This window comes from Cervus elaphus, chromosome 5 (genome assembly GCF_910594005.1).
Source record: "Cervus elaphus chromosome 5, mCerEla1.1, whole genome shotgun sequence".
Lineage (NCBI taxonomy): Eukaryota > Metazoa > Chordata > Mammalia > Artiodactyla > Cervidae > Cervus > Cervus elaphus.
Window position 1 is genome coordinate 15396067 of NC_057819.1, and position 27581 is coordinate 15423647.

General features: G+C 47.7%; 2 protein-coding genes across 3 annotated transcripts in view; one reads left to right on the forward strand and one right to left on the reverse strand.

The window, feature by feature from the left end:
* The window catches only part of KSR2 (kinase suppressor of ras 2), a 426399-nt gene that overhangs the window by 320296 nt on the left and 78522 nt on the right, over positions 1-27581 (reverse strand). For both annotated transcript variants that reach the window (XM_043901784.1, XM_043901785.1), the window contains exons 2-3: positions 24139-24279; positions 19170-19320 (exon numbers count right to left, since the gene is read on the reverse strand). In XM_043901784.1, coding sequence (XP_043757719.1) covers positions 19170-19320; positions 24139-24279 — 292 coding nt within the window. The remainder of the gene's footprint in view (positions 1-19169; positions 19321-24138; positions 24280-27581) is intronic.
* Positions 20418-21266, forward strand: LOC122693863 (40S ribosomal protein S6). The gene has a single exon (XM_043901786.1). It carries the CDS (start codon positions 20459-20461, stop codon positions 21206-21208), a length of 750 nt encoding a protein of 249 aa, XP_043757721.1. The 5' UTR covers positions 20418-20458; the 3' UTR covers positions 21209-21266.

Below are 27581 nucleotides of genomic sequence, written 5' to 3' on the forward strand. Positions count from 1 at the left end.
ATGGAGGGATGAAGGATGGAGGGAGGGAGAAAGGAAGAAAGGGGGCAGGGGGGCGGATATGCTATTTCCTGAAAGTTTTCTGGATGATTAAAAAGATTTTCTCGGAACTCAAACCCCAAGCTTCAAACCCTTGAGACAGACATGGGAAGAACAAAATGTATATAAGCTGCAAGTTAATGACAGATTCCTCTAAAGAGAGAGACATGACTTCAGCCACACACTTAAGATAACAGAGGATGTGGTGCTCTTTGGATTTTATTACAATCTTTATCGTTATTGTTACTAATATTGTCATTTCTATTGATAAATTCTGCCCTAACTGACATCTTGGGAAAGAAAGAAAACAGAAGAGAAAATTAGCTCTAGGGAAAAACCAAACTCAAAGGAAATTTAATTAAATAAATAGATTCTCTTGACTATAAAAGAAAAGAGATATGACGTGTCCCCAAAGTCCAACTTCCTCCCAGGCCCCTGTTTCCTGGGGGACTGGCGGAGCATAAAAAATCCAAATACTTCACCCAGAGCAAGAAACTCCCTGATATTATCAATATGCCCTGGCCACATGAAATCATGTCCATTCAGGCAGAACTTGTTCATTTTGCTCTTTCCCCTTCCCCAAAAATGCATTTGGAAAGAAAGTTTGGTCAACTTTTTCTTCTTTCATCCTACGTTTTGGCTGATACTCTGTCTCCACCAGCATCAGCCATTTCTTTCCTTAGATGAGAAATTTTGTGTGAGCATCGCACTGGCAGAAACCATCCCAATTTGGTGCATCTTGACAGAGGCACAGTAGGGGCAACCCCAAGACCCCTTTTCTCTGCCTCTTTGAGACCTGGACCAGTTGACATAGACAGCAGTACCTCTTTCTTCATCCATAAATTGGGACCATGAGTCTCAGGCACTTAATTCACACAGAAAACAGGGTAGGGAAAGGGGAGCGCCCTTTGGACCACAGAACCAGTCCTTGTCGGCAGAAATGTGAGCTCAGACACCGGGTAGTGGGCAGCTGTGACTCCCCTCTCACTGCACCAAACCCCAGGTCTCCCCTTCGCCTGACGCTTCACTTAAAGAAACTTTCGCAGGCAGCAGCCATGCCTACCTGCCCCTGAGCTGCTTCTGTTTGAGCCGGATCACTAGCAGTAACAGTGTAAGCAGCGTCTGCCGTGCACTTACTGAGCACATACTATGCCCCAGGGCTCAGCCAGAGCCTTGAGATGCATCGCCTCACTGAGTCCTTCTTTTGAGGGGAGACACAGGTACTCCTCCTGGAGGAGGAAATGGCAAACCACTCCAGTATCCCTGCCTAGAGAATCCCACGGACAGAGGAGCCTGGTGGGCTACAGTCCATGGGGTCGCAAAGAGTCAGACACGACTGAGCGACTAACACTTTACTCACTTACAGGTACTACTACTCTGCTCCCACTAAAGAGACCCAGCGAACTCGGGCCAGCAGCTGCCTGAGGCCGCAGAGCCGGACTCCCCTCCAGGCGCCAGGCCTCGTGCCCACCCGCCCCCTCCTGTGTCACCTCACCTCTCCCTCCCCTTCACGTACCACCTGTCCCAGGCCCAGCCCTGGTGCAACTTGGTCAGTGGCTCTGTTCCAATCGACTCCCAGGGCATCAAATCACCCACTGGCGTCACCTGGGCCCAGAGGTCACTGCCACCCAATGAGTTCATGATTCTCAAAACACGCCTAAGTAGACCTGCCCGAGTCCAGGTGACCTTGGCCGGGCGACTTCTGTAGCGCTTGGGTTCTCAGTTGATGCCACCCCCCTTCCTGTCTCTCCTCAGGGCCTCGGGGTGTGGTATTAAAAGCAGTGGTTTCACTCCAAACTCCCAAGTGCAAGGCTGCCTTCCTGACGCGCCTATGCTGTACAGTCTTGGCTAACTTCATCCACCTCTCTGAACCCCCATCTCCTCCCTTTTCGCAGGGCAGCCCCAACTTGACTAAGTTGTTACAAGGACAACGGGTGGCCGTCGTGGAAAGTCCTTACATGCCGTGTGTTGAGCACATTGTAAGCATGGAGCAATGCCTTGGACACAATGGAGAACAGCAATCATCTCTGCAGAGAGAGACATTGAGGCAGGGGCAGGAGGGGCATTTTAAATCCTCCCTTTCCACATTCATTGGCACCTGAATGTTTAGAAAAAAATATACTGGACACCAAGCCCTTCCTGCATAACTAAACCTCTAACCTAAACTCTAGCCCAACCTTTTCTGGCCTGACCCTGTTGCCATAATTTGCCTTTGCCAGTGTCTCCTCATAGAACTGGCATCGCCCAGGAACATGAAAGACCTTGCCAAATAAGCCCATGGTCAGAGCTTAGGAAGAACTTAACTTAAATTCATCTTTCACCTTCTAGTCATGGGTACAGGGATCAAAGGAAAGTGGATAAAGCTGGGTCAGAGCCTACCATTTTCTGTATATACAACATCCTTCTTTCCAAAAAAAGAACGTGCACATGACTGACTTTGGCACTGAAAGTCTGCAGACAGCTTTTACAACACAAAATGGTTCAGGAAGATACTGCCCCCAAAACATCCCCAAAAGATATTGCAAATATAAAAAAAATTTTTTTGAGCTAGGATAATTTGAAAGAAAAAAAAAAAAAAAAACGACACGCTGAGCAGATCTGAGAGTTGGCACTGGTGGGCAATAAAACAAAAGAATCAACTTGGGAAGTAGGCAAAGAAGCCCAAACACAGCCTGTCATTCTCGGAACTCCGTGTAGATGGTTCCTTCCTCTAGAAAGTTCCCCGGAACTCACTGGGGCTATGCTCAGCCCCTCCCCCCAGGTTCTCCCAGCCCCCCTGTTCCCCCGAGTAATGACAGAGAAAGTAATCAGAGGAACTCCACGCAGTGAGCACACCCAGAGCTGGCAGCACATAATGGGAAGGAGCCAGCCCCCAGGAAGGGTGTCAGGAGAGGGTGGAAGAGATGAGGGCAAGGGTGGGAACGAGCATCTTATGTTCAAAGGATCCCCAGAAGGTGTCACTGAGCTGATTCAGGCATCCATGCAACAATAACCATCACAACTGGAAGCTGCTGTCTGAACTGCACAGCTGTGGGTGAGAGTGGGGACATGGTCACTGCTGTCAGCTCACTGGCCGGGTGTGAAGGTCAAACCTGAGACACAGAATCTCGGGGGAAGGGTTCATGCCCATCCTTCCTGTCCCTGGGCATTTTATGGCACAGAGAGGCCATGTGGCTGGTCCAGGCGGTCACGGCCAGAGAAGTCAGGGCATCGAGAGCTGTTTACCTGCAGAAGTGATGGAAGTTTTAACTAGGTCCCTGGGGAGAGAGAGGGGAGGATTACGCACGTGAATGTGAGCGCGCGTGTGTGTGTGTGTGTGTGTGTGTGTGTGTGTGTGTATGTGTGCACAGCGCACGCTGGAGGGAGGGTGGTACATCAAGGTTCCTGGCTTTCATCTGGTTCCTGGAAATTTGACTAAAGACCCCTGGGAAAAAGATGCTCTGGGCATGATAAGCCCAAGTCCAACTCAATTACGGTTTTCTGTGCTTTTATAGACCCTCAGTCTTCACAAAATTTCCTGGCTTTCATCTGGCCTCAGAATACTTCACTTGTCATCATCCTTGACATCCTTATCATCACCACCATCATCTGAGCAGGAGCATCATCAGCTGGGCGAAGCCTGGAGCACCTCGGAGAAGTCAAGGCAGTGGTTCTCCACTGGGCACATCTGAGGACACTGGGAGGCATTTTGGATTTCACAAAGGAGGAGGGGGTTGGAGGATGGATGCTTCTGGCATCAAAGCTCATGGCATGCAGGGACGCTGCTAAACAGTCTACAATGCACAGGACAGCCTTGACCACCAAGAATCATCCAGCCAGAAGTGTTGACAGTGCCAAGTTTGAGAACCTTGAGCTGCCCTTTGTCTGCTGTCATTGAGAAGCCCAAGAAAACCTCCTGCCTGGGGCCTGAGATCTGGTGCCCGTGATATCGATGGGATTAACAGACAATGATCCTTGTTCTTAAGCACAATGCCTCCCACCCCACACCCAGAGACAGTCAGCAGTGTCAGGAAGAACCCTGTGAAAATCGACAGATGCCTTGCCTTAAAAACCCTTTCTTTAGTCTAGAAGCTTGCTCATTTTGGGGGGATAAATAAGAGTCTTGTGGTTCTGTAAAAGACAATAAGAACTTTTCCAACCTCTCAAGTGTATGAAAAGAAGGCTGTGATGGGTTATCTTTTTTCTGCTCCAAAATAATAAAATGGCTGCACTGCCCACCCTACATCCATGGGGCATTAGCTCTGGCTAATTCGGGGGCTTGTCTGAAGCCATGGCGTGACCCCTGGCTCCCCACGCACATGGGCGAGTGGGCTTCACCAGCTCTGAGGCCCCAGGACTTTTCAGCTCCTGAGGAGTCTGCCTTTGGGGAGCAAAGAGAGAAACCTTTGGTTTGTCCCATTCAGTTGGTTCATATGATTTCTGATTCACTGCAGCCAAAAGGATCACAGTGCGGTTCTGCTCAGGTGGGGGAGGCAACCCTGATAGAGGAGGAAACATGCATCATCACACCTGTCTCTCCCGACAACACTAGATGGGCAGGTGTTTTCATGCCTGTTCCTTCAAAGACAGAGACTCTGACGGGGAAGGGGCTTTAGTACAGTTCCCCTTTAGTAAAGGGGAACCAGCTTTAGTTCAGCCCAGTGGCCCAGCCAGGACTCACATCCCAGGCTCAGGACTTACACGAGCTCCCGACTCTGCCAAAACCTGGCCAGGCTGGCTAGAAAAGGAAACCAGGAACCCAGCCCCTTGCCAACTGTAGCCCGCGTGTTTTTTTAATCTCTACATTCCCTTGCCGGGCACGTGGCAAGGCTGAGATGATGATTTTGATCAAAGCAAGTCCTGCTGTTTCTCTTCGTGGCCACCCTGTTCATGACCTCCAGGAGGCTCCTTTACAGCCAGAGTTACCCCACGTCTGGCCCCCTGCCCTTGCCAGACGTCTCCCAAGGGAATGAGGCCACTGACTCTGTCGAGCTCCTGCTGCATGTCCAATAGTTATTATTTGGAGACTGCGTTTCAGCGTTCCTTCTTTACGAATCACTTTCTTCTCTTAATTGGTCCTGCAGGGTGGCAAGGAGCTGGGGGGCGGGCACTTCGGTGACAAGAGGGCTGTAGGAAGGTTAGTGACTGCAAGACCCCATCTGAGCCGACTGGAAGCAGGCAGGAACCAGGACGCTGTGTAGCTCACACAAGGCCAGCTGAGACAAGAGACTGAAGTTCCCCTGGTTCTCAGCCTGCCTGGATGCTCTGTCTATAACACAGAATTAAGCCCACCTTCTTCCATCCTGTAGATGAGTCAGGCCTTTCTCCTCTCCTGGACCCTGTTTTTTCCCTGTTTGAAAGTTCAGATGATTAGACTGAGCTTCCTTCTTCCAGTTTGCACCTTAATGTAGATCTCCCCCCTCCCCCACTCCCTGCTCAGCTAAAGGACGGTTGTCTGGCAGCGCCCCCTGGTGGCCACCAGGAGTCATCATGTAATAGCCCCGGTTGGATGGTGTCCAAGGTAACAAACACAGGGAGAAAAAATCATCCAAGTGTGTGCAGCCAGCCGGCGATTTGACCCCAACTTTTTCAAGCAAGGAGCCTAAGGTTTAAAGCAAAACAGACAGCCTGCCACTTAGTACCCCCGCCTTCCGTGACAATGAAGGCAGAAGGTTAGAAGTTAGAGCTAGAAAAACAAACTGTCGCTGTCATGGAGGGTGTCCTGGTATCCGATTACAGAGCTTGTCCGCCTCATTTCTCCTCCACAAAGTACCAGAAGGAGAGGGGAAAAACAAAAGCACTAAAGAAAGAAGATGATCAGATGATGGAGCTAAACTGAGCTTGTTCCCAAGGACAGAGCTGACGTGGAGGGTAGACACAACAGGCCTGTGTCACGGGGGGAAGGGAGGCATTTCGGGTTTCCTTTTCCAAATTGAGAAGGAGGCAGCTGGGAGACCTGGAATGCGAGGCACCCCCGCCTTCAGAATCCTATAGGGATGGTGTGACATGTTTGCCCAAAGAGACCCGCAGACCCCCCTAAATGAGAGTGCCCCTCCAGGGGCACAATCCAGGCAGCACTCGAGAGATGCAGTGTGATCCCCAGGCCCCCAAAGCTCACAGTCTAGCAGGAAACAGACAAGAAAAGTCGGCATGCAGGACACTGCAATGAAAGCATGTGGGTTTTTTTTTTTTTTTTCCATTTTGGTTTTTTTTTTTTTTTTGGCCACAATGCATGGCATGTGTGGAGAAGGAAATGGCAACCCACTCCAGTGTTCTTGCCTGGAGAATCCCAAGGACGGGGGAGCCTGGTGGGTTGCCGTCTATGGGGTCGCACAGAGTCGGACACGACTGAAGAGACTTAGCAGCAGTAGCAGCAGCAGCATGGCATGTGGGACCTTAGTTCCCCAACCAGGGGTCAAACCCACGGCCCCTGCAGTGGAAGCACGGAGTCTTAACCACTGGACCGCCAGGGAAGTTCCCTGAAAGCATGTGTTTTGACTGAGTCTGGCATAGGCCTGAGTGCAAGCTCTATCCTGTAGCAGCTGCGTGACCCTGAGCAAGCTATTCAACCTCTCTGGGCCTGTCCATCCTTCCTGCCCTTTCTTCCTTCCTCTGAGCATGTAGAATGGTGCGTGCTCGATAAAGGACAGCTCCGGGTAACGCTGTACTGTGCAAACAGTAATACACCCTCACGGCAGAGTTCTCCACCATCAACGTCCCCCAATCTCGTCATGTACTTACATCCCTCCTCCCAAAGTTCCTCTTAATGTCAGACTGAGATCTCTCCTGTTTTAGAGCATGTGTATATTTGTTTTAAAGAACACTTAGTATCTCTTGCTTGGTCTTTTACAATAAGGGTTATTAGCAAACTTCCTCTGTAAAAGCCAGAAGGTAAATACTTTAGACTTTCTGGGCCAGATGGTCTCCATTCTGCTGCTGCTGTCTGAGAATACCTACAGACAACATAATATGCTGTCGATGAACATTTAATCCATCAATCTAAGAAGGAAATGAGAATTTTATTTGAGTGAAATTGAGGATTGTAACCCAAGAACGGCATCTCGGAAAGTTCTAAGAACTGTTCTGCCTGTTAGAAGTCAAGGCACAGTCATGTAAGTTTTTTGAGACAGAGGGCTGTAGATTAAATGACACATTATTGACAGTTTACACAATCCAGATCTAAGCATCATCGTGGCCCCTTACAAGATCAAGAAGGAATGTTCTCTTTGCATTGTCTTGTTGATGCTAGGAGAATGTTGGTTTTTATGGTTGAGCAGGTATTTCTGCCGATGGGGAAGGTCGGTCACTGCATAATGCAGAGAAGCAAAGCACAGTAGAGCTGAGAGGGGAGGTCACAGGGCAGAGAAAATTTTTTATGTTCAAAATTTTCTTATCTTGCCATAAAATGTGCAATAAAATTCACAATGTAAATAAATGGGTGTGGCAATGTTCCAATCAAACTTTATTTTTGAAAGCAGGCAGAGGGCCAAATTTGGCTGGTGACCCCTGATTCAGAGTGAATTTTCTTTCATTATCTGTTTGTTATCTCCACCACACAAGCCCTCGGTGATATAGGCAGAAAACATCTATTTCTTACTTCTCTCTCCTGGAGCAAATCTAGAAATGCACCAACCTCCCGCTCCAAGGATAATTTCCATGATTAAATTATGACCACTCATGTATTTATTCAGGGCTTCCTTGATAGCTTAGTTGGTAAACAATCCACCTGCAATGCAGGAGATGCTGGTTCGATTCTTGGGTTGGGAAGATCCACTGGAGAAGGGATAGGCTACCCAATCCAGTATTGTTGGGATTCTCTTGTGGCTCAACTGGTAAAGAATCTGCCTGCAATGAGGGAGTCCTGGGTTCTATCCCCAGATTGAGAAGATCCCCTGGAGAAGGGAAAGACTACCCACTCCAGAATTCTGGCCTGGAGAATTCCATGGACTGTACAGTCCATGGAGTCGCATAGTTAGACACGCCTGAGAGACTTTTACTTTCATGTATTTTTTAATTGCTTCAATGGTACTTTTGCTACTGTGTTAAGTAATTTATAGGAAACAAAAGAAGCAAAAAAGAAAAAAGAGCCTGTGGTCAGCCAAAGCTCAAATCCCCGTGCTCTGCAAGTCACTTCATGTGACCTTGGGTCAGTAGGTTCACCTCCCTGCTCCTTAGTCTTCTTATCTGAAAACTGGGGACTACAACATTCCCTATCTCATGGTCAAGTTCTGAAGATTAAGCGAAGTTACCCTTGAAATCAGCTTAGAACAATACCTGACACAGAGCATGCTTTTAATAACTCATCGTTATTTGTGATGGCTCCTGCTAACGAGGAATTTCTAATCTGAGAGATTTTTATATCAAAACAACTACAAGAGGGATGTCCCTGGCAGTCCAGTGGTTAAGACTTCACCTTCCAATGCAGAGGTTCAGGTTTGAACCCTAGTTAGGGAACTAAGATACCATATAACTCACAGCCAGAAAACACAAAATATAAAACAGCAGCAATGGTGTAACAAATTCAATGAAGACTTTTAAATGGCCCACATTAAAAAAATCTTAAAAAAAAAAAAACTACCAGAAAACTGTGGGATCATTACCACAAAGTGAAGAAGGGGCAATCTAGGAAGCCTTCCCAACAGTGGTGGCATATAAGTTGCTTCTGGGGCATCATCAAGAATTGTCTAAGCTACAGGGAATTTTACTTCAGGAAATTGCAGCAGGAAGTTTTCCCTTTTGAACAGGTGCAAAGAAAGGGGTTAATCAGCAAAGAAATTGTTGAAATAACAGAAGGGGTGGGTACAGAAAAAGCTAAACAAACTGGGTTCAAGGAGGAATTTTTTCCTTTCTTTTTTTTTTGTTTAAATTACACAACTGCTTGTTCCTTACCCAGAAAGATAGAAAAAGCAGACAAGCAAAAGAGAAATCACAATCACCCTAATCCAAAAACTGTGCTGAATATCCAAGTGTATTTCCTTCCAGACTATTCCTCCTAGGAATCCATTTTTAAAATACTAACATGCAAATTATGGTCAAAACAAACCCTTGTTTTTGCCTTCCCCAAACAATAGCTTGGATACTTCTCATATAAGATATAAGTCAGGAAATAGGAAAATTATTTAAATAGTAAATAGTTTATTTACTATTAAACAATGGGGGGGAGGGGAACTACCTGAGTAAAAAGCGTGACTATTACGAACCAGAATCCTCTCATACTTCCAGCAATGTGTTGTCACAACATTGGGACATTGTAGGGGGAGGGGAAAATAGCTCGGTTCCAAATCATATCATGACATCATAACATCTTTCTCCATCATCCCTGCCCTTTCTACCTTCCTCCTGCACATTTGCTAAACTTTTCAAACACATTCATATACCTGAGGATGCCTCCATGACTGAAAAGGGCAGAAATAGTCACCAAGACAGACTCAACTCTGCCAGGAAGAGGCAGGAGTCTCTCCAGACTCTGAAGCAGATCTAGGGACTCCTGAGCTTTCCCAGCCATGCCCAGCTTGGGGCGCACCCCATTCTCCCCAGTTCCGGGATCCCACCTGGAGGGGAAACACGGCCACTGCCATCATCCCCACCCCACTCCTGACACCAGACAAGAGAAGGGGCTCTGCACTGAGAAGCAGGAAAGGGACGTCGCTATTCCAATCCCAGCTCTGTGAGAGCCTGGGTGGCTCAAAGTAACCTTCTCTTTTCCTCAGTGTTCCCATCTGTGGAATGGGTACTCATCCTGGTCTGCCTACCTGCCACTCATCAGGTTGTGAGAAGCAAAAGGAACTATCTGTGTGTGGGTTCTTACTACAACTGAAGGTGCTCTGCAAACAGACAATTTGGTAGTTACATATCATTCAGGCTTTATGTTCTTTCTTTTTATCTCTGTTCTGGCTTAAGCTGTTACATCCCTGCAACCCCTTTCCCCCACTAAAGGCAATCACTTCAGCTGAGCAAATGGAGGGAGACACATGGAGCTCTCAGAGGTAAGGGGAAAGCAGCCCTCACCTTTCTCTTAGGAGGGAGCCACAGCTTAGCAGTAAGATGGACCTGGGTTCAAACTCTGTGTTTTGTTTTGTTTTTTCCTGTTTGGCTGGTCTGGATTTAATGTTTATGTAAAATAAATGTGCTTTGGGATTTCTGACTCATCAGATAAAATCTAGATATTAAAGCAATTCACCCACTCAAAGAACCAACCATGAAGTCTGAAATACCAGTGTTTTCAGCGCATCAGGACCAGCAATCTCTACCTTCTTATATTCTATGAACTGATACGCTGTACTTTCTCTGGGGTAAGCTCTTCCACTAAGCTGATTTGATTTTGTCTCTGGGAAACCCAAAGCCGTGACTGTATTCCAAGCCAGGATATGATGCTGGAGCACGCTTAGTCGCTCAGTCATGTCCGACTCTTTGCGACCCCATCAACTGTAGTCTGCCAGGCTCCTCTGTCCCTGGGATTTCCCAGGCTAGAACACTGGAGGGGGTTGCCATTTCCTTCTCCACAAACCATTTGTGATACTCAGTTGCTGTGTGACTCTGAGGCTCAGTGTTCTTACCAGAAAATAGAGATAATAATCACGTGGACTTCACGAGATTGCGGAAATGATTCATTAAGCCAAGGCTGCACGTCAGTTACCAGAACAGCTCCTGGCCTGGCAAGAATGCAGTATTTGCTGTGACCGTTGCCGTGGACCATCACTCATTCAGTCCCTCAGTAACTCCTCCTGACACCCTGGTTCTGAGTCAGGCCCTGGGACAGTTCTGGCACAGTGGCTCTCACAGTGCAGGCCCCAAACCAGGAGCAGCAGCATCCCCTGGGTTCCTGGGTGCTGCTCCAAATCGGCTGAACCAGGGACTCTGGGGGGTAGAGCCTTCTGGGGGATTCTGATGCATATTCAGGTCTGAGAACCATTGTTCTAGTGAGAAGAGGTAGAGAAACAAACATTTAAGCAAAAAAAAAATCATTGTTATTTATGATAGGGACCATGAAGAAATGAGTGATTGAGAGGGAGGTGGGACCAGGAGAAGGTGGCATTTGAGCTGAGACCCAAGTGACAAGGAATTAGCCAGAAGCAGACTAGGGTAGTGCATTCCAGGTAGAGAAAATGACCCATGCAAAGGCCCTGAGGCAGGCCTTCCAAGGAAAACAAAGTCGGGGGAACTGGGCGTGGTGGGCTGGTGAAGACACAGAGAGCCTGGGAGAAGGAGCTGTGATCTGATCACTGATGTGACGGTCTGTCTGGATCTGACCTGGCTCATCCAGTGCGGTGTGCATGGAACCCTCAATCCTCAAACAGCTCAGCCCCCGCAGACCGTTCAGTACGAGTTCAGGGTCAGTTCTGTGCCCAGTTCTGCTCAGCACGTGCTGGGCGCGACCACAGTGCTCATCAGAGGTGACGGCGGGGGACCAGGTTCTCCTTGTTCTCAGTGCAGAGGGATGGTGGGGACGCCCACAAGAGCCAGAGCTGGTCACTGCAGGTGAAGCAACAAGTGGGCGATACAGAAGGGCCAAAAGGCAGCCTTCAAGAAAGCAGGAGAGGAGGCTGGATCGGGAAGGGCAGGTTAGGCCCCTGATGGGGTGCTGACCTGGGGTTCTGCTTCTCTGGTAGAGCCCTGACTGACACTCCCTCTGCGGCCACCCCGCCAGAACCAGCCACCGAGTCACCATCATAGCACTCTACTGTAATTCTCTGCATAAAACTGATCACCGTTTGTTACTTCTCTTACTTATCATTTCTCTCAATATATTCTAGAGCAGAGCATTCCAACAGAACTTTCTGTGATGATGGAAATGATCTAGAACCCCGGGCTGTTCCAACAGGGGAGCCGCTAGACACAGGTGGCGATGGATCACCTGAAGAGTGACTAGTGCCACGGAAGAAGTGACATTTTAATATTATTTCATTTTAATGAATATAAGCTTAATTTGCCACATGAGTCTAGTGGCTGCCATGATGGATGGCTCAGGTCTAGAACACAACAAGGTCCGAGGAAGCTGGCTGGCCATGCCCGTTACTGAGTCTCTAGTCCCCCACCGTGATGTTCAATCATAATTTATGGGGTGAATGAATGAGCTGTGTCTGCGTAAGGGTGATCACATTAGGTTTCAGTCACCTGCAATCAAGAGTCCTAACATGGGGCCATGCTGTTTCCGGGATTCCTGAGAACCCACAAAACAAGACTCTGGAGAAAAAACAAGGATAGGGGCTGGAACACAGCAAACTCGGGGGGCTGTGGGAGGGGTGGGTCGTCCTGTACCACCCAGCCAGCCCCACCAAAGTTAGAAGCAACTGAAGCAATAGGGCAATCAAGACGGCTCCTACTCTTTGTTCCAGGGGAGGGAAGGCTCTAGTGGAAGGCGGGGTCCTGGTGGGCTTCATTCAATCCCCAGACTGCGGAGAAACCAGAGGGCATCTGAGGCTGTCCTAATTTGGGGCCACTTTGCCTCCTGTTTATCTCCTGGCTGCCACTTCTCTGACCCTCCACTAACCCCCAACCCTTAGGGGAGGAGAAGCTGGGTGGCGGGCGGAGGGGGGGGGTGGTACTCAAGAAAGCAAGCCCCCAGGGCACCTGTCTGCCAGTGGCATCCCTGGGCTCCTCTGACACTTCCTGGCATCTCACTCCGAGCCAACCACCCAATCTGCAGCCGGTGTTTGTTTGAAAACTAGACAAGTGATCCAGGCATCTTCTACTCAAAACCCTGCCATGCCAGCTCCATGCCCTGGTCCACTGTGAGGGCTGGCCTGCCCCCTGTCTGACCCCAGCTCCAACCTCTCTCCCCAGCATTCCCAATGACCAGCCCTACACTGGTCTCTCCACGCCTAGGATGCTCCATGCTCCCTTGTGGAAGCAATGCACTTCCACATGATCCCACCATCCCGGAGTCATCAGGAGACCTCCCCCTCCTCCTCCTCTTGGTCTCAGCTCCACCCTGAAGTTCCAAGAGCGTCCTCAAGCCCCAGAACCCAGCATAGTATCAGATGTGTAGTGAATGCTTGACACATGTACATGAAGGAGGGGTGAGAAAAAGGGAGAAAAGCAAGGTCTTCCTTTATCTTGAACCTGGGTTTTTCCCTTAGGAAAGTGAAGACACAAGTGACCATGCATCATTAGGCTGAAAATAATCAAAAGGCCAAGAAACAGCAGAGAGAGAAAGAGGAAGCGTCAGAAAAGAGAAAGAAAGCCACAGCAACAGCACTCTGATTTCAGAGCCATGCCCCAACCAGGCTGTCCTCCGTTAAGGCAGTTGTGACTCAAGGAAAGGAAAGTTCAGGAAGGGAGCCTGTGGTCTTTGTATCTGAGGTCTCAAGCCTCGGGCTGGAGGGGGCTGGCGGGGCGGGAGACGGGAAGAATGGCAAGAACATACTGTTCTAGCAGCTAAATCAGTTTCACCCCAGGACCTCAGGTCTCTAGTGACCACAGCAGTGGGGTGTAGCTTGGACTTCTACTTTTGTTTTTCTAGCCAGGGCAAGGTGGGCCACCACAAGAGAACAATCAAGCCAGCGAAAAGTGGGAAATAGGTTCTCAGGAAGCATCAAGTTTGAGGAAGACAGTGGCTCAAGGGAAGGGAAATCAAAGAGAAACAAAGAGTTAGAGAATGGAGCTAGAAAACTGAAGCCCAGGGTCCCTTTGGAGGGAAAAAAGAGAGAGAAAATGGAAAGAAGGTGGAGGAAAGAGAGCTGGGGGCAGAGAAAGGCTAGAGGCTCTAATGACAGTAATGGTGGTCATGATGCTGGTGATGATGGTGATCATGGGAACCGAAGCAGAAACGGTGGTGATGGTGGTTGTAGGGTGGTGATAATTACTACTATAAGAACAGTAAAAGTGACAATGTACTTAACCAAGACCAGGAACTGTACTTTGCCTGATCATTTCCTGTAATCCACCCAAACAATCAGTGGGGTGGAAATAATCATCATCTCCACCCTTGTTTTAGTCACTAAGTCGTGTCTGACTCTTTTGAGACCACATGGACTGTAGTCTGCAGTCTCCTCCATCTATGGGATTTTCCAGGCAAGAATACTAGAGCGGGTTGCTATGCCCTCCTCTAGGGGGATTTTCTCAACCAAGGGATCAAACTCGTGTCTCTTGCTGCCTGCATCATCTCCTGTAATCCACCGAAAGTCAGTGGGGTGGAAGTGATCGTCATCGCCACTCTACTTAGGAAACTAAGCTTGGAATCAGGAGGCACCGAACTCAAAGCCACCCAGCTGACAGGTGTGTCTGATGCCAGATTCCATACTCCAAGCAGACGCCTGAGGACTGAGGAGACACTGGAAAGGAAAACAGTGAAGGGAATGGAGGCCTGCCTGATCACTCTTTTTAATATGACAGAATATGACAGCTGTCCCCTGTTCCCAGAGGACACTACTGATCCCTCTTCACCAGCTCAACTTTTCATTTTCTCCACAGCTCTTAGTCTAACATACTTTATAATGTACATGCTTATTACGATATAATTTATTGCCTGTCTCCCGCCACTAGAATGTAAACTCCACAAAGACACATATCTAAGCACGTGTTTTCAGAGAGTGCCTGGCATACCTGAGGCATTGATAAATTCTGTTAAATGAGCGAATGAATGCTTTCTGGTTTCAGGTCACAGCTGATATGATAAGGAAAGGTTAAGACACCCTGGCTTCGGGGATCTTGGAGCTTGTTAAAGGGAGGACTGAGTATTCCTTGGTGTCAGGTGAAAGCCGATCTAACACACTGTGAGAAGAGACAAAAGGGTTAAGCTTTCCTATCTTTGGGGTTCCTTGCTGCTGCTTCTGCTAAGCTGCCTCAGTCGGGTTCCTTGGGAACCCGGAAATAAGGAGAGCCCCAGAACCCAAGGAGAAAACTAAGATTAGAGTTCAGTTCAGTTCAGTTCAGTCACTCAGTCATGTCCGACTCCTTGTGACCCCATGAACCGCAGCACACCAGGCCTCCCTGTACATCACCAACTCCCAGAGTCCACCCAAACCCATGTCCATTGAGCCGGTGATGCCATCCAACCATCTCATCCTCTGTCGTCCCCTTCTCCTCATGCCCCCAATCCCTCCCAGCATCAGGGACTTTTCCAATGAGTCAACTCTTCGCATCAAGTGGCCAAAGTTTTGGAGTTTCAGCTTCAACATCAGTCCTTCCAATGAACACCCGGGACTGATCTGCTTTAGGATGGACTGGTTGGATCTCCTTGCAGTCCAAGGGACTCTCAAGAGTCTTCTCCAACACCACTGTTCAAAAGCATCAATTCTTCAGTGCTCAGCTTTCCAACTCTCATATCCAAACATGATCACTGGAAAAACCATAGCCTTGACTAGATGGACCTTTGTTGACAAAGTAATGTCTCTGCTTTTTAATATGCTGTCTAGGTTGGTCATAACTTTCCTTCCAAGGAACCCTAAAATCAAGCTGCCCTTATGCTCTGAGACAGAGGCAGAAATTACACACATTCCTGGCCAGACAGAAAGCTCCCTTGTCTCCACAAGCTTGGTTTCCTGATGGGTTTCTCAACACAACTTTTAGTCCTTCAGTCACTCAACAAACACACATCGAGTCCCCACTACACACCAGAATTTTAAATATCTGATTTCACTGACTGTTAGAGGCTCCAGCTTTCTAGCTGAGAGGTAGGGATACCAAAGATGAATATGGTATGACCCTCGAGAAATAAGAATCTGGTGGGAAAGACTCATGTGTTGTTTTGTGTGTGTGTGTGTGTGTTTTCCCTCTAGTTTGGGATACATTTTTGGTTAAGGTGAAAGGTGGGGGAAATGGCAGGAACCATCCAGCTCCCCAGAGTCTGAAGCCTCAAGGAACCAATGGTAATTTCTGAGAGAAGAGAATGTAAAGCAAGGATTGTTTAAGGGTGGCTCACTGCTTCCCCCTGGTGGAGATGAGTAGCAAGCACCTCAGGCCGCCTTCCCAAACTTCCTTCACCACAGGCAGGTAACCTGGGCCGGCTGCCAGCAACAGAGGGGTGAAGGGCACCCGGCCAACCGCATCTGCTTCAGAGAGGTAACAGTCAGATGAGGGCGTGCGTCAAGGACACTGGAAGTCACTGTTAGACATGGTCAGTCGGTGGTAGAATCATTCATTCATCCATTCATTCAATAAGGTGCAGAAGCTTCCAGGCAGGAGCTGGCAGGAGGGTAAGCAGGAATTCATCAGGAGGACAAAAGGGAATGGAATTCTAGCCAGAGGGGTGGGTGTCAAGATGGGAAATCCATGTCTGATCTAGGAAACCCTAAATAACTAATAGATTAATTGGGTATTTAGGACTTGTGGGGGGAAATGTGAACAGTGGGCTTCCAGAAGGGAGCTGGAGTCTGAGGAGCTTGGCATCCATAAGAGAGTCTGCACGTGCAGGCACTGGGGAGTTTTCCTGGGCTACATGAGGGTGGAAGGTGTATTGAGATATTTACTGAGTCCCTCCTACGGGCTAGCTTTATAGCTAGGAATAAAATGGTGAACAAAAACAGGTACGATCCCTGTTCTCTCGCAGCTTTAAGCCTACTAAGGAAGAGAGGCATCGATTTAGAAAAAAAACACTCTTTAAAAAAGTTTAAAATGTGAAAGGTGGCACCATGACATCGACGAAGGGCATAAGGAGAGTCTGATACTGATATCAAGGAGACTCAGAGACTTCCTCAGCACTCCGGGGGTTAAGACCCTGCCTTCCAATGCAGCAGGCATGGGCTCCATCCTTGGTGGGGTAACTAAGATCCCACACGTCACAAGGTGCTGCAGAACAGAGAGAGAGACTCAGAGCTGAGTGGACAGTGCTTTACTGCACTGAGGTTCTCCCCAGGCTGACCTTGGTGCTGGAGGAATCTGGGCATGAGCGCAGCCCTTAGAGGTCCCAGTGGCTCAAAGGGTGCCATCAGAGGTAGGGCGTCATTGAAGGAATCTTAACTGCCTGGGAAGGGTTGGTGGAGGCAGGAGGATCAATAAGATCAATATTTTCTCGAACTGTGGCTTAAAGTCCAAAGTGGGGTGTGAGATCAAAGTGGTGGGTCATCACCAGCATTCAGTAAATGATATGGAATACACCAGAAAAGAGTGTGTAAAATACCACGCACAGTAAGAATGAGTACTGTTTCATGAAACTTTTACTTGTGTATGTGAATGTGTACATCTGTGTTTGTGTATTTGCATGTGTGTAAAGGGTTGCAACATAAGTCATATTTGTTCCTGTGCATCTTAATCAAAAAATTTTGGAAAACACCAGATTAGAGGCCTTCTCAAGTCTCAGCCAGCCCAGGATGTTACAGAGGATGATGGCCCAGCCCATGGCGAAGTGACAGAAACCCCTCTCTCAGCAGGAACTGGGGTCCAGCTTATTTTTAAGAACTTTTTCAAACTCAGCAGCACAGTTCTGAAGAGAAGATAGTAATTCTGAAAAACAATTAAGAACCTAACCTCAAATGCTCACTCTCATATACTGTATGGGGGTAGGGGTGGGAGAGAGGCAAAAATTGGCACAAATTTTGGGAAGGTCATGTGGCAAGGTTCACCAGAAGCCTTAAAATATGTACATAATTTGCTAGAATCCCACTCGTATGAATTCACATTACAGGGATCACCAAGGATGTACCTAAAGTTAACACTCAAAACTGTTCACTGCAACAATGCTTATCACAGGAGAAAAAACAGACACAATGTACATTTCTAGAACTAGGAGATGGGTGGAATAAACGGTGGCAGAATTCAGGCATTAAAAATGAGCAGCAAATGCATTTATTGACAGAGGACGATGTTTGTGATATAATACTGTAATTCAGCGCAATTTTTTAAGGGTGAGAAAACTGCCAGCTGCTTCTCACAGTACAGGGAGAGAAGTCACCTTGAAGCAGGTTTTGTCTGCGCTGAGTGCCTTTCTTAACTATGCAAATATTAGGTGAGTCAACAGCATTGTACTAGAGTGAAGAATAACATGACCTTTATAGCTAGTCAACCGGGGGTAATTCTGCACCCTCCCTGGAACATTTAGAAACATCTAGAGACGTTTCTGTTTGTCGTGACAGGGGGTGTTACTGGTGTCTAGTGGACAGAGGCCAGGAACGCCACCAAATATCCTTCAAGGCAAAACAGCCCCCAACTCAGGGCTGCCTGATGATGACTGTAGCCATCATTAGAATCCACTAGTAAGAAAAAACACAAAAAGGCATCTGTGGGGGAGCTGGCCCAATGACCTGTTTCAAATATGTTCTACTCTGCCCACTTCCGTATACCGAGCCCTACTGGCACATATAGTCATTCCATAAATACTCATTAAATGCTGCATGTTGAATCCATCGAGAGCACCTATAAACATCCACCTGACTGTGCCAGACCAGTGCTCAGCAGTGACTCCTTGTGGCAGGAACTGGAACAACAGCGCAGGTGGACCAATAATGCTTTTCTTTGGCTGATGTTTGCAGAGTTGATCTCTTAGGACTGAAAAGGCCCTGGAAATTGTGGGAAAATCACGAGACTAGAGGAAAGCAGGAAGTCCCAATCAGGACGATTTTTGGTGTCTTGCTAATCAGGGCAGAGATTTGAGCAATTAATGAGAAATAGCAAAGGAAGATGACAATATATTTGGACCTCACACTGATAAAACAAGTGAGTTTATTTTGCTGGGTGAAAAAAGTAGGTTTCAAAATCATATGTATGGCTAGCCCTAATTTTATGGTTTTATCATTGACCATATAAAGACACTACATACATACCCATTTGTCAGGAAGAATTACACCAAAAACTATACCAAAACGATAACAGTAGAGGGTGGGGACTTGGGGCTGTTATTTTATTTTTATCTATTTTTTTCAACTTATTTTACAATGAATTTATATTATTTATGTAAGAAAATAAGTTAGATGCTGAGCCCAAATACAAAGGCACATCACAATGTCTAAGGTAAAAAAAAAAAACCCTAGCCTTTCACACACGTCCAATATTTCCGTATCTGGACCTTAATTATCCAGAACCAAATGCCGTACAACCTCAGAAGGGTGGGCAAGAGCAGCTGCCCTGACCACGTCTGGCTCCGAACCCCAGGCCCCTTTCCTCTACTCATGAGCGGCACACACCATCCAGAACCGACTCCACCTAACCTGGCCTGCAGGAACCCGCGGGAACGGTGGTGAGCGTTGGCGACGAGCGTCCATCCCCATGGGTCTGCTCACCTGACATGTGGACGTTCCGGAGGCAGGAGAGGGAGGCATTGAGGCGGGCACACTCCTCCCGGTTTGCCCCATATTTCTCCACGGTCTCACACACCTGCTCATCTGTCATCTCCAAGAGGTCCTCCAGACTCAGCTGGCCGGGGGTGATCTCCTAGCGGAGGGAAGAGAGAGGAGGGTAACCAGACCAGAAGCGCCCTGAGGCCTCCATGCCGCCCTCTAGTGGTACCTAGCGGAACGCCAGGCTCTGGGTGGACATCTGCTTGGAATTGCTGTCTTGGAGTCAGACAGGCCCGAATCTGAATCTCAGCTTTGCCACCTCGGTAGCTAGATAACCCTGGGCAAACCACTTAACCTCTCTGAGCCTCACTTTGCTCACCTGTAAAATGGGAATCTTAAGCTCATGAGCTTTGTAAGGTAGCACATATGCTCATATGCTATGTATCCACACAGTTAGAGAGCTCTGTAAATGGTGGCCGTTAATTACTTGTCTGTCTCCCGCTCCAGCTCCTGAACTCCTTATGGGCAAGGCTCCAGTTTACTCATCTTGGAGGGTCCTCCATGCCTCCTGCCCAGCTTGGACTGCACTGACTTGCTGCAGATCCAGGGTAACCTCAGAGCAGAGCAAACCAGACAGCCCCAGTCTCCTGATGGCTGGTCTCCATTCCCTGCTTCTGTTTTTCCAAGCCACACACATTCTAGGGTTCAGACTGGGGGTTCAGGAGCACTAAGGGGGAATGGGGGCTGGAACCCTGTGGGTGGTTCAGTGCTGTCAATGAAACAGGGTTTGTGTCTGAGCCCGACTAGAGGCATGATTTTGCAACCTAAGACAAAGCGGAGCACTGCACGGAGTGGGGGAAAGGACACCTCTGAAGACATGGGCTGGGAAAAGAAAAGGAAGATGCCCGGGTATAACTGTGTGCGTCAGCTTCCCTTCACCACTGGCAGCGACCACTCCCCTCCCCCAAACCGTGTGTCTCCATACACTACAGTATGGACACACCTCGAAGTTTGCCAATTTCTGTTTATGTATTCACAAAAACTAGACTTCACATTATAGCACTCAATGATAACTGATGTTTCTACATGTATTATTTTTATTTTGAAAAAAGTTTTATATATCAAAGGATGGGAATTCTGAGGCAATACTGTGGAGTACTCTGTCCTCTTGTGGCCATATCTATGTATTACAACTGAAAATGAAAACAGCATCGGCACAAAAAAATTCTATTAAAAAAAAAAAAAAAGCTGCTCTTTTTCGTGGCGCCTCGGAGGCTGTCGGCCACTTCAGAATGAAGCTGAACATCTCTTTCCCGGCCACTGGCTGCCAGAAGCTCATTGAAGTGGACGATGAACGAAAACTTCGTACCTTCTACGAGAAGCGTATGGCCACAGAAGTTGCTGCTGACGCTCTGGGTGAAGAATGGAAGGGTTATGTGGTCCGAATCAGTGGCGGGAACGATAAGCAGGGTTTCCCCATGAAGCAGGGTGTCTTGACCCATGGCCGAGTTCGCCTGCTACTGAGTAAGGGGCATTCCTGTTACAGACCAAGGAGGACTGGAGAGAGAAAGCGCAAATCTGTACGGGGTTGCATTGTGGATGCCAATCTGAGTGTTCTCAACTTGGTCATTGTGAAAAAAGGGGAGAAGGATATTCCTGGACTCACTGATACTACAGTGCCTCGTCGCCTGGGTCCCAAAAGAGCTAGCAGAATCCGCAAACTTTTCAATCTCTCTAAAGAAGATGACGTCCGCCAGTATGTTGTGCGAAAGCCCCTAAACAAAGAAGGTAAGAAACCTAGGACTAAAGCACCCAAGATTCAGCGTCTCGTGACTCCACGAGTTCTGCAACACAAACGCCGGCGTATTGCTCTGAAGAAACAGCGTACTAAGAAAAACAAAGAAGAGGCTGCAGAATATGCTAAACTTTTGGCCAAGAGAATGAAGGAGGCCAAAGAAAAACGGCAGGAACAGATTGCCAAGAGACGGAGGCTGTCCTCTCTGAGAGCTTCTACTTCTAAGTCTGAGTCCAGTCAAAAATGAGATGTTCTAAGAGTAACAAATAAATAAGATCAGACATCAAAAAAAAAAAAAAAAAAAAGCTGCCAGGCAAAAGCAGATACCCAGTCAATGCCTTTCCAACTCACTAGGTCAGGGGTGGAGAGAACAGTAATGAGTCACATAGAGGCTATCTCAAATAGGGACTGTTACAGGGATAGCGCCACTTTAAGAAAGGTGATGGACCAGGATCTGGAAGTATTGATATAACACGAGATACATTTAGAAAGGATGATTCACAACATAAAAGAATTCTCCTCTTTGCTGCAAGAGTCACTTGCGTGTTTTAGTCCTATTAAGTATCCTCCAAAACACTCAATTTACACTAAAGTTTATAGCTCATACCCACACATCACAAAAGGAAGAATGACAGGAAAAAAATGCAGAAGGCTTTAACATGCTTGAGCCAAAAGAGGAGAACCATTTCTGTTGGATATAATAATAATAAATGAGATAGATGTAACACCACTTTAAGTGCCTTCATGGATTTTCTTTCAAGGTCACAAAGACCACGTGAAGCAGGTACTTTTACCATCATCACCAGTCTGTACATAGGAGACTAGAACTCAGAAAAGTTAGACCGCAACCCAGGGTCACACAGTGAGTAAGTTTGAACCCAGGCGGTCTCTCTTGGGAGCTTTCTCTAAAGTGCCTGTTCCTCCGCAGGAGGTGGCCCTCTTGTGGGCATATGTGGGAGTTGCAGAGAGAGCTGGAAACCCAGCTCCGTCCACACCGCCTGGTGGATGGCCTTGGACTTCATTTATTCCAACAGACTAAAGTGAGAGCCAAGGCTTTCCTTGTAGCTCAGTCGGTAAAGAATCTGCCTGCAGTGCAGGAGACCCGGGTTTGATCCCTGGGTTTGGAAGATCCCCTGGAGAGGGAAACGGCAACCCACTCCAGTATCCTTGCCTGGAAAATCTCATGGAGAGAAGAGCCTGGTGGGCTGCAGTCCATGGGGTCTCAAAAGAGTCGGGCACGACTGAGCGACTAATACTTACTTAAAGTGAGAGCCAGGGCTCAAGCACCTGCAGCCCAGGTAAATGTAAATTAGCTAAGCTGCAAACTCACCTGAGGTTTTCTAAGGGGCAGCAGAATTTGGTTCACCGACACCAGACAAATTCAGTTCTGTGTGTCAGCAATTCCGATTTTTCGAGAGAAGTCGAAGACCTGGGTTTTTAATGCAAACTCTTTCAAGTTTTACACATGTGCTCAAAAATAATTTTTCAGACAAACAAACAAAAAAAATCTGTGCATCAGATTCAAGATACGACAGAGGGCCACTAGTTTTCAACCCCTTAAGATACTAGTCTTCGTCTAATTCGCCTCACTTAATAAATAAATGGTCCCAAAAGCCTCTGAAAAGTGTATATGGGGTCAAGCAAATAAAATGTACTGCTTGAACATTTATGAGACCTTTCATTTGAAGGATATTCACAAGAAACCACCATCCTGGGAATGACACTAAGAAACACAGACGCATCTGTGTGCGCGTGCGCAAGATGGAGCCGGGGGGATGGAGGGGATGGGGAAACGTGGTGGGGTCCTGCATCCCCAGTTCAGGACTGTTACATGTGGTGGGTTCAGGCAAGATCACATTGAGGACATGTTCTAAAAAAGACAAAAGGCAGAAGAGGATCTTTCAGGCCTCTCTGAGAAGGAAGCAGGGAGTGCCTTGAGAAACGGCACTTGGCCTTGCAGGCAAGGGGCACACCCAGCACCGCCTCTGCCCAGCTCAGGAAGGCCCCCGCATCAGAAAAACGAGGAGAAAGCATCGTGCTTTCTGTCAGAACTGGCTTTTCCTGCCAGCCCCTCCCACTCACTAGCAGGGCAAGTCCCTCCATCTCCGCAGCCTCAGTTCCTTGCTCTGTACAATGGGGTAATGGTCATACCAACCTCAGAGGTCATCGTGAGGGTCTGAACACTCTCCAGAGCTGAGATTCTGCGTTGTAAAGCCCTCAATACTATGCCTGGCCCTGAAGATTCAATGAACGTGGAAAGGTTCCACGCAGTCACTGATAACAGTGGGGACCCAAGATCCCAGAGGGTAAGGAAATCTCACCACCCTTGAAACCTTAAGGATGTGGTCCCCCCTGGAGGGTGGACACAAGACAACAGGTGTTTTGGTTTTGTCACTGGAAAACCCATTACTTCCGAAATTTGCAACAGCAGCAATGACAATAATAATAGTAAGTTGACATTTCCTGGGTACAGTTAGGTCTCAGACTATGGGCTGAACATTTTACACAGATTGTCTCATTTTATCACACCAGCTACTTAAGAAGAGGAGACAATCATTACCGCATTTAACAGAAGAGAAAACTAATGTCCTAAGACCGTGCTGCCTGGTACAGTGGCCACTGGCCTCATTAATGAACATTACATACAATTAAAAATTCAGTTCCTCAGTCACATGCACTAACCACAGTTCCAGTGCTCAGCAGCTAACATGTGGCTGGTGGTCACTGCATCAGGCAGGACAGATATGAAATATTTCCATCATAGTGGAACATTCTGCTGGACAGCACCGATCTAAGAGGTAAAAGGATTTGACCCAAGTCACCGAGCGAGTCCTTAAGTGGCAGAGCTGAAAGAGGGTCTACCTGACTCTAGAACCACACTCTTTCTTTTTTTTTTTTGGCTATACTATGTGACATGTGGGCTCTTAGTTTCCTGACCAGGGATCGAACCTGTGCCCTCTGCTGTGGAAGCACGGATCCCTAACCGCTGAACCACCAGGGAAGTCCCTAGGAACAACCTCTTACTGACTTCATTCAAGCAGTATCAGAGATGCTCTGTATTTTCATCCCACACATATTCAAGTCCTACTATGTGCCAGACACAGCCAAAACCCCACTGCCTGAGGGGGCTGGCTGCCAGCCGGTAAGGGGCATGGGGCAGGGGTCGCCTCCGGTCACCTCAAGGACTTCCTTCCGCACGTCGACAATCCGGAACCAGTGCCGGAGCTGAGGGAAGCCGTCCAGCTCAGCGTTGCGTTCCTGCAGGGCGACCTTCTTTTTGCAGGACAGCTGCCGGCTGAAGTACTTCACCAGCTTGCTCTGCAGAGAGACACAGAGGACAGAGGACACATCTCAGAGGTATTGCCACAGGAGGACAGGCAAGTAGCTCCCCAGCGTTCCCTCCAACCCCATCTCCATCCAACTCTGTTTTAAAGACCCATTCCACTGCAGTGAGACCCAGTTTCCACTCATGACCCAACTGCATTGTTGAAGATGGACACACAGGCGGATCCCAATATTCTGCCAGGGAGCGATGCAGGTATAGTTCCCGTGCAGTGGGGATGTGGGACCTGGGCTGTCTCCATCCACATCTCCACTGCACAGATCCTTTGACCTTCACAGCTGCACTTCTAGGAACTCCTCTCTCAGAGCCCCCATCCTATGGCAAATGACTGGAGAAGGATACTTCTTACACGTCTGTTTGCAATGGCAAAAGATTGCAAACACCCCAAGGGGCCATATGTAGGAGACTCTTCATAAATGAGGATACAGGCCCACAAGGAGCTCTGTGCAGCTGCAGAATAAAGCAAGGAAGCATGCTATTGTACTGAGACAAGATGCACTGATAAATTAAAAAAATACTCTCTCATTCATGTGGGAAATTTTACATTTGTAGATCTTGTAAATGCAGACACTCTCTGGAAGGATCTCTAATCTTCTAGGGAAGAGAAGAGGGTGGGTGGGTAGCAGACGTGAGAGGAACCTTTGTTTAACTCGTTTTGTATTATTTCAATCTTAAGTCACATGCAGATATTCACAAATTAACAAATACTTTTAAAATGAGATGGACCCGGGTACTTCCTCTGTGGTTCAGTGGTTAAGACTCCATGATTCCACTGCAGAGGGACCCGGGTTCCACCGCTGGCTGGGGAACTAAGATCCTGCATGCCCCTCGGTGCAGCCAAAAAAATAAATTTTTTAAATAAAATAAAATGAGATGGACCTGAACTCATGCTTCTAGAGGGATGCCATGGCATGAAAAAGGCAAGTTTTTTACTGCCTATTTAGTAAAAGCTAACAACATTAACAAAAGAAAGGCAATAGGCATGTCTGAGCAGAGAATAACGTGTGCAAGACACACACCCCAGCCTGCTAAGTTGGGATGGGGAGGCCCTATAGATGGGGTGACAAAAAATGGTTTTGCATTTCTCTATACATTTTTGCTTTGTTTCAATAGTTACCCAAAGCACATTATCATCTTTGTGGTGTAAAATTTATTTAATAAAGATAATTCAATGAAACAAAAGTAAAAATCTTTAGGTATATAAATGCCTTTGACATTTCAAAGCACCTGTCAACCAATATTTATCAAGAAGACAGACCTGGAATTCTGTTGTTCTTGTTTAGCTGCTAAGTCGTGCCCGACTCTTTGTGACCCTATGGACTATAGCCCACCAAGCTCCGCTGTCCTTAGAATTCCCCAGGCAAGAATACTGGAGTAGGTTGCCATTTCCTTCTCCAGGGGATCTTCTGGACCCAGAGATCGAACCCAAATCTCCTACGTTGGCAGGTGGATTCTTTACCACTGAGCCACCAGAGAAGCCCCCTGGAATTCTAGGATCACATAATTTGGAGCAAGGAATGACAGGAGTGGGCATGTGTTTCTGTTCAGCTGGTCAGCGCTGCCCCTCTTTTGGTAAAGATAGTTTGAGTCTCTTTTGGGGGGAACCTTCCTTCTTTGGCTCCCAGTTTACATGGTTGAGATGAGGCTGGCCTCACACACCCACCACACCTGGGCTGCAGGGCGGGCTGGTGACCCAGGCCCGGTCACAGCAGTGGGATCAGGGATAACAAGTGAGCTGGGCTGGGCCACGGGAAAACCTCCCCAGGCTCCCTTCGCAAGCACTCAGAAGACAGCCCTCACTCCCCTCTAGAACTGTCAGGAGGGTGCCAGAGACTCCAGGAGCTGCTGGGGCATTCCTGCCGCCTGACACTGAAGCCCATTGGAAGAAATAAGAATAGTGGTTTTTAAGCTAACATTAATTTTATTCACCTTATTAACAAAGAGAAAGGTGCCATTCTTGAAAAACCCACATTCCATTGTAATAACAGGCACTGTAATCACACTAATAAGCCAATGTACCTAGAATAGCTGTCATTTGGAATCTCAGTTTCAAGTGTTAAAATAGAAAATGTCCAAAAGAATGTCTTTCTTCTCTAACTGATTTCTGAATGAATAGGGTCTGACCTACTGAGAACTCAGAACCAGGCTCTCAGCTGAGACATCTATAGAACTCTCCTGTCTGTCTTTTGTCTTATTCTATGACTGGTTTAACAGTTATCTTTACATGGTACGGAAAACCAGACAGAAGAAGAAAAAAAAGTACACTCTGACAGATCCCCATTGTTCCTGAAGTACTTCCATACTTTCTGGCACAACAAAGTTTTCCAGGTTCATCTTTTCCTGCCCCAACCCTGGAATCAGTGTTTTCTCCAAGGAGTCTTGGTTCCTCATGGTATTCAGAAACCAATATTTGGGTACTTGGTGAGATCATTGACATTTCCAATCCCCTCCATACACAGCCTAGGCACCACACTGCTGCTGCTGCTGCTGCTAAGTCGCTTCAGTCGTGTCCGACTCTGTGTGACCCCATAGATGGCAGCCCACCAGGTTCTGCCATCCCTGGGATTCTCCAGGCAAGAACACTGGAGTGGGTTGCCATTTTCTTCTCCAATGCATGAAAGTGAAAAGTGAAAGTGAAGTCGCTCAGTCGTGTCCAACTCTTCAGGACCCCATGGACTGCAGCCCACCAGGCTCCTCCGCCCATGGGATCTTCCAGGCAAGAGGACTGGAGCGGGTGCCGTTGCCTTCTCCGGGCACCAGCAGTATGTGCAATGCATGTATGAATATGTAGACACATAAACATCGTAAATCTGCACTTGTATTGATTTTGCTATCTCTATGTATAGCTAACCGACACCTCTAATCCCAGTCCAACACCACAGGGTTTCTTCTAGCATTTCCCCTCCCCATATTTGTATCACTCTTCTCAGACAGTGAGGAAAAACAATCCCCAATATACTTATTGGCTCCATCTGCTGAATTTAGTTAATTCCCCAACTCCACCAGGCTACTGCCCTGCGTGGGTGATGCCCTAGGGAACCCTGGCCCCTGCGGGGCTGCCTTCGCACCCTAGTTCTGCTGCCTGTATTGTGGTTGTTTTTTCTTTTTTTTAATTGAAGCATACTTGATTTTCCATGTTGTGTTAATTTCTCCTATACAGCAAAGTAATTCACTTAGACGTATATTCATGGAGCTTCCCTGATGGTTCAGAGCTAAAGAACCTGCCTGCCAATGCAGAAGACATGGGTTTGATCCCTGGGTCAGGGAAGATCCCCTG

Excerpts from the sequence above, each read along its gene's own strand:
- LOC122693863 (XM_043901786.1), top strand. The coding sequence starts at position 20,459 with ATGAAGCTGAACATCTCTTTCCCGGCCACTGGCTGCCAGAAGCTCATT.